The 6,357-nt window shown below is 34.3% G+C and overlaps 1 protein-coding gene across 1 annotated transcript in view; it reads left to right on the top strand.

Moving 5' to 3' along the window:
• Positions 1 to 6,357, top strand: part of atoh8 (atonal bHLH transcription factor 8) — a 14,750-nt gene that overhangs the window by 4,688 nt on the left and 3,705 nt on the right. The window contains exon 3 of the mRNA XM_015401023.1: positions 2,583 to 2,774. Within this exon, the coding sequence (XP_015256509.1) occupies positions 2,583 to 2,774 (192 nt within the window). The remainder of the gene's footprint in view (positions 1 to 2,582; positions 2,775 to 6,357) is intronic.

The raw sequence follows: 6,357 nt of genomic DNA, 5'->3' as shown, positions 1-6,357 counted from the left end.
TCCGATATTCAGTTTTAAGGCCGATACCGATAGGGGGCCGATTATATCGTGCATCCCTAATAATATGCATAAAATAAATGTTATTTTATATTAGTATCTCAAAGCTCAGTGTTTAATTAAATCAAATATTGATGGCTCAGAATTTTACATTCTCATTTATTTCTCATAAAAAAGGCGGTTTATATGTTCCTCATTCTGCTACGATGGAGAATTTACTGTTTTTTCTTTAAGTAAGAATAAATGTTAAATAATTAGCAAAGCTTAAGTTATAAAAGAAACCGGAATTTTAAAACCAAAAAAAGCCTGTTAGAGGTTGTTTGTTTTTACGCACATAGAGCAGTTAGATCCTGCTCTTTCCTAAGGCAATGGAGAACGTTAAACTAGAGTAACACAACAAACATAACATTTTAAACACCACAGCAGCTTTCTAATGAGGTGGAAAATGGTGAGGCTGTTCTCAATTAGGATCATGTTGATTTAGGTAAAAAACTAAGAGTCGTCTTTGCTTAAACAGCGACATAGTCGGCTCTGTGCTAAAGCAGAAACGCTGGATTTTTTGGAAGATGAAGGCAGATGTTTAACCAAGTCAGTGTCTAAATGATTCCTTCCATAATGGTGGGGGTGGTATGGAAGAGGGATGAGGTGTCAAGTAACGAAGTATTTGTACTTCGTTACTTGAAAAAGTGTACTAAAGTACACTTTTTTAGGTATCTATACTTTGCTCCATTACTTATTTTTATTCCTACTTATGACTTCTACTCATTACATTTTCTCAGAAGTATCTGTACTTTCTATTCCTTACATTTTTAAAACAACCGTTACTCGTTACTCTTGGTTCGGTTTAATACAGAGGTCACGGATTAGCGGACCGCGGTCCGGTGTTATACCAAAAAGTGCATCCCTGCTGAGATTAGCATCCCCAGTGGCGGGTGGGAGCGCGCCTCGCTCTGCATATCAACGAGGAAAACGGATTAAAATATGACCAATGGAGCTACTTGTTATATTAATGATATAAAAACGTTAAAATATACATCTCGTGGGGAAAAAAATGGTGGTTATTTGGCAGATTCATTTACAAAATTACGAGCGATATAAACAACATTAAATCCAAAGATTTTTTCCGAGTTACGGCTGATTTATTTGTTGTAGTCTCTTGTTATTCACACACAACAATAAACAGTGATAGCCGACGTGAGTTTGGAAACTACCGGTACAAAGATTTGTCTTAAGCGGAAAATAAAACATGCATCTACACAGCACAGCGTTCACAGACCAGAGATGCATTCAGGAGCGTCAGATAGCTATGGTGCATTCAGGAGCATTGGACATTTCATACTTACAAGGAAATAGACATAAATGGAATAGAACTTAACTCATACAATAATGTATTTATTCAGAAACAGTGTGGGCTTTCTTACAATACTGAATGCTCTATAATTATATTTCTGTTTTTTTTTTTTTTGATTATGCACATCTGCTAGCTTTTTATTCTAAAAAATCTATAATATTACAGCAGCCAATATCAAAGTTTTTTAAAAGCCTGTTTAAAGCTCCAAATGAGGCTTCAGATCAGACAGTGACGATTGTGCTGTCATTGTTTTAAAGGACAGAGTCTGCATTTGCTGACCCTTGTCCTTTACTGTAACTACTGATGGATATACAGGAAAACAGTCATACAAGTGTCATCTCCTCTCAGAAAGCACGGGATGCAATTTTTGGCAATGAGGTCGGACACAGGCGAGAGCGTATCAGGAGATGGAGACCAACAAGACCTCCCTCATCCTTGGCCCGATCTCAAAGAATTTTTCGAAATAGCTTTCTATTCATATAGTGTTATCTGGCTGTTTTTTTTTAAAGGTTACTTTTATAATTTAAGTAGTTTTTGGAGCACATACTTTTTCACTTTTACTTCAGTAAAGAGGTCAAGTTGATACTTCAACTTTTCCCAGAGTGTTTTTAAACTGTAGTATCTATACTTCTACTTAAGTATCAAATGTGTGTACTTTTGACACCACTGGAAGAGGGAGACGTGGAGACTGAGGGCTGCAGCTGTACATCTGGACCCGGCTGATCATGCAGCTACGCAGGTCAAGGACGGGCTGCTGCTCAGACAGCAGAACTCAGAGATGCATAAATCAAGCGAAATACCACTGGGTGTATGAATTTGATTAATAGCAGTGAAACAGTTTAAAACTTTTATTTTTTTAAACAAGGTTTCTCCATGATATAGGCCCTAAAACTAGTTTCATCAGCTGATAAAATTCACCAAAAATCTATGCTTTGCAGAAAAAAAAAGTTATTGAGCTACATTTGAATCAAAAGCGATGTAGATTTAGCCAGGATAATATTTCTACCTATTTTTCAGTTCATACAGTTGCTTTTCATTTCAGTTTCTCTGTGGTTTTATTTATTTTTTTCCTGACCTGTATCACCAAGATAGTTTTATTTTTGAACAAAAATCTATTTGTTCTGTTGAATGTTTTATGGTGTTTATGTATATTTGTTCTTTTTATTTTTTATCACAGCTTTAAGGAGCCTAAAAAAGGAGGCTAAAAATTTGAGTCTCTTATTTTCTCTTTTAGGTGCCATGTTACTCCTATGGACAGAAACTTTCCAAACTGGCTATATTACGCATTGCCTGCAACTACATTCTGTCTTTGGCTCACTTGGCTGAGCTGGACTACAGCTCAGATCACAGCAGCGTGAGCTTCTCTCAGTGTGTGGAGCAGTGTACCAGGACCCTACAGGCTGAGGGGCGGAGCAAAAAAAGGAAGGTGAGGAAAACCAATATGAAATCAATATATATATATAGGAGCTGTCAAACAATACATTTTTAAAAATCTGATCATATATTTTGCATATGATTAATAATAAACAATTATTTTGTTTGCATGTTTATAAAGCAAATAAAGGAATGATATGAGAATACTTAGTCGTTATATTCCTTAACATGCCTGGCAAACGTCAATAAAAATCTGCCAATATTGAATATTAAAGCCCTGAATTAAACATGTTATATTGAACACTTAACATTAGTTTGTAAATATCAACATGTTGGTTCTTTTATTAAACTGCTTCTGATTCATGTATACAACCAACCAAAATATATATATATTTAGTTAGTGGAGACTTTAGGAAAAGTGTAGAGGGTGAACAGAATTTGAGCCAGTAGAGTTCTTTGTGGGGTCGTCTAACATGTCCTCACATACTGCGGTTGGCCACTGAGGAACTCCACTAGCTAGTGTAACAGGTGGGGGGTCCACTCCTGACTGCTCCAGCTTTTCCTTTTAAAGTAGTGGTTGGATGGTGTGGAAAGCACAGGAAAAAAATCAAAGAACTCAGTCCTGACAGTGATCTGAGGTCCCTCCAGGTGGGTCAGAACTCATCATCTACCCGATGCCCGCCTTAAAAACTGCTCCAGGCCCGTTTGCTTCCCCTCCTTCTTATTTCACTGGGGACAGCTGACCATTCATGTAAGGGCGAGCAGATGATCCCTGGTATAAACAGTAGTAGTTTGCATGTGAATTTTCCTATCAACCTTTCTTAAGACTTTTTAGCCACTAATCCAGGAATGAAATGCAGATACTGAAAAGCGAAGGAGCTTCAGGTCCAGCATGTCGGAAGGGATGGCATAAAAGCTGAACTGAAGTCCACAAAAATACCCTTATATGCAGTAACATGTGTTAGGATGCTGTAGATGAGTCAGAGCCGTAGAAGTGGTTATAAGATCTTCATCTTCTGTAAAATGGTTGGATTTAGGAGACACATTTAAAAAAAAAAAAAAAAAAAAAAAAAAAGAAAAAAAATACCTTTAATCAAAATGCAACATCAGTGGGAGACATAATACAAGACAGCTAAATGAAGCAAATTAACAAGTTTTAGAGAAAACTGGACAAATTAAAATATAACAAAACTGTATATACATATAAGAAAAAATTATGACGTGTTAATAATTATGATTTAAAATGTAAACGTTAATTAATGAATCCCTTAATAAATCTTCCAACTGTCTTAAATTGGAGATAAAGTAGGAGAAAGAGTCTCAGAGCAGATGTTAGGAGTAGAGAGGAAGTGAGACTGGCGCCTCAAAGGGCAGGGGGCAGTGGGAAGGCACACTCTCTGAAATCACATAAAGGCCTTTCCAAAACATTTGGCTCAATACCAGCAGCTGCTTAAGAACATTTCCCCCTGTTGTCCCTCTACAGGACATTTGCTCAAATAAAAGGAAGGCCCATTGTTTCTTAAAGACTGACAACAAAAACAAAGTTTTAGTCATTATTAGATTTTTTTCTGCTATGATAAACTTAGTAAAGTGTTGCTCCTATATGTAGGTTTACTCATTTTGGTCAAATTGCTGCTTTTGTTCATAAAACTGTTTTGAAATATGTGAATAATCATGACAAGGATGTGCAGATTTTACAACAACAATAATTTTTTTTCCAAAAAAACTTACAGCTGAAATAAAAGCTACCTAAAACTACATGTCAGCTATTTTAAGGTTACTCTATACGTGTATATCTATGAAAAATGTAAATACTGTAAAAAATGTGTCATTCATCCCTGAAGATCAAACGTATATATAGATTTATTACATATTGATATGTATCCCACATGAAGGGAATTATTTTGGTAACGCCTTCTTTTACAATACATCAGTAACCATGGCAACAGCATAGCAAATTACACTTTATTACTGGGTAACAAGAAACACTTAATGGAAAATTTAATGATGCTTTGCATCAGATTTTAGGTGGACAAGGTAAAGTCAAACCTTTTAGTTATTAAATCGTTATTACCAGGTAACTCCGTCATTTCACCGACCGCAATAAATTAATGTGCTATTATCTAGTAAAATGCAGTTTATTACTTGGTAATGACAAAACAATGCCAATCTTTTTAAATAAACTTTTATTTATGGAACTTGAGTTCAGTTTTAAAATGCTTTATTTACCCGATAGGTGGCGGCAAATAATAGAAACTGTTATGTGGTAACCTAATGGTAATTACCCACCAAAAGTTTCCATTTACAGTGTAACATAGTACTGTAATAATCAAATGCGGGTAATTATTTTGAAATTATACATCTTCATTTTATTACCAAAATGTTATTACCAAATAAGGTTTTTCTCGTTACCAAGTAAGAGTGTGACTTGCTATGTTGCTACCATGTTATTACATGGATATAGATGTACCGTAAAAGAAAGCGTTACCAAAATAATTCCCTTCATGTGGGATACATATCAATAACAAGTAAATCTATATATTTGTTTGATCTTCAGGGATGAATGACACACTTTTACAGTTTGAATATTTTAATTTCCAATGCTAATCCCAAAGGGAAATTAAATATTCTAAGTCTTATGTTTCTTCAAAGAGTTCATATAGGTACTAATGGATGTAGACAGGAAAAATCTTTGGAATTACTGCTGTAATGTGTTATTTTCATGTCATTAAAAAAATAGTTTAAACGTTAAAAAGTTTACTTTTTAACAAATGAAACATGTAACACAGCAAATATATATTGCAATAAATAAACCCCTAATACAATCCTTAGACTAGTAAACTTATCAGACAAGAACCTTTAACTCAATTTCTAGCGTCGGTTGCATTAAATATTCACTGAATAAACAAAATCTTGTTTTCTTACAAGTTATTAGACCTGTTTATAAAACTTAACAAAATAGGGACCTATTGGGTTACTAAATGATATTAAAGATGACTAGAATATATGAAACATTTCTAATTTCCAATGAACAGAGATGTAAACATGCCAGTAGAAGCCCGGACATGTCGCTCCGATATGCTGTCAGACTGTTTACCCTCCGATTAGATTATTAAGATGCTAATTGTGATGAAGTTCTCTATTTTGAGGTGTCGCTTAACAATGAGGAGTGGTGCCCTCTACTGGACGTTTAGTAACAATGAAACTCTGAAAATCCTTTTGAGCAGATGTTAACAATTACCTGCATGAAAAAAATTTAATCTAAACCACTGATCGGCATTTAATCGTAAGTCTTTATTTGATTGCATCCATAAAATGGTGAGAGGGATGTGCTCCACCCTTTCTGAGAGCACAGTGGAACCTAAAAAAGTTGTTTAAAACATATTTTCTGGTTTTAAACCTTTTTTCTTTTAGGTTTACATTTAGTTTTCATTTTCCAATTGATAGTTTTTTCACCAAATATTGTTTGGTTTCAAATCTTTTCTTTTAAGCTTAAAAACTTAAAATATAAAAAAAAGTTTAACTAAACGAAGGAAAAAAAATAATATAAATATATATATACATATATTTTTTTTAGTTTAATAGTTTTTTTGAAAAAAAAAAAACATTTAAAGCTACAGTGTGTAACTTTTAGC

This window comes from Cyprinodon variegatus, unplaced genomic scaffold (assembly GCF_000732505.1).
Source record: "Cyprinodon variegatus isolate N-32 unplaced genomic scaffold, C_variegatus-1.0 Scaffold1173, whole genome shotgun sequence".
Classification (NCBI taxonomy): Eukaryota; Metazoa; Chordata; class Actinopteri; order Cyprinodontiformes; family Cyprinodontidae; genus Cyprinodon; species Cyprinodon variegatus.
The sequence above is the reverse complement of the archived record's forward strand: the minus strand, read 5'-3'. Positions and strand labels throughout refer to the sequence as shown.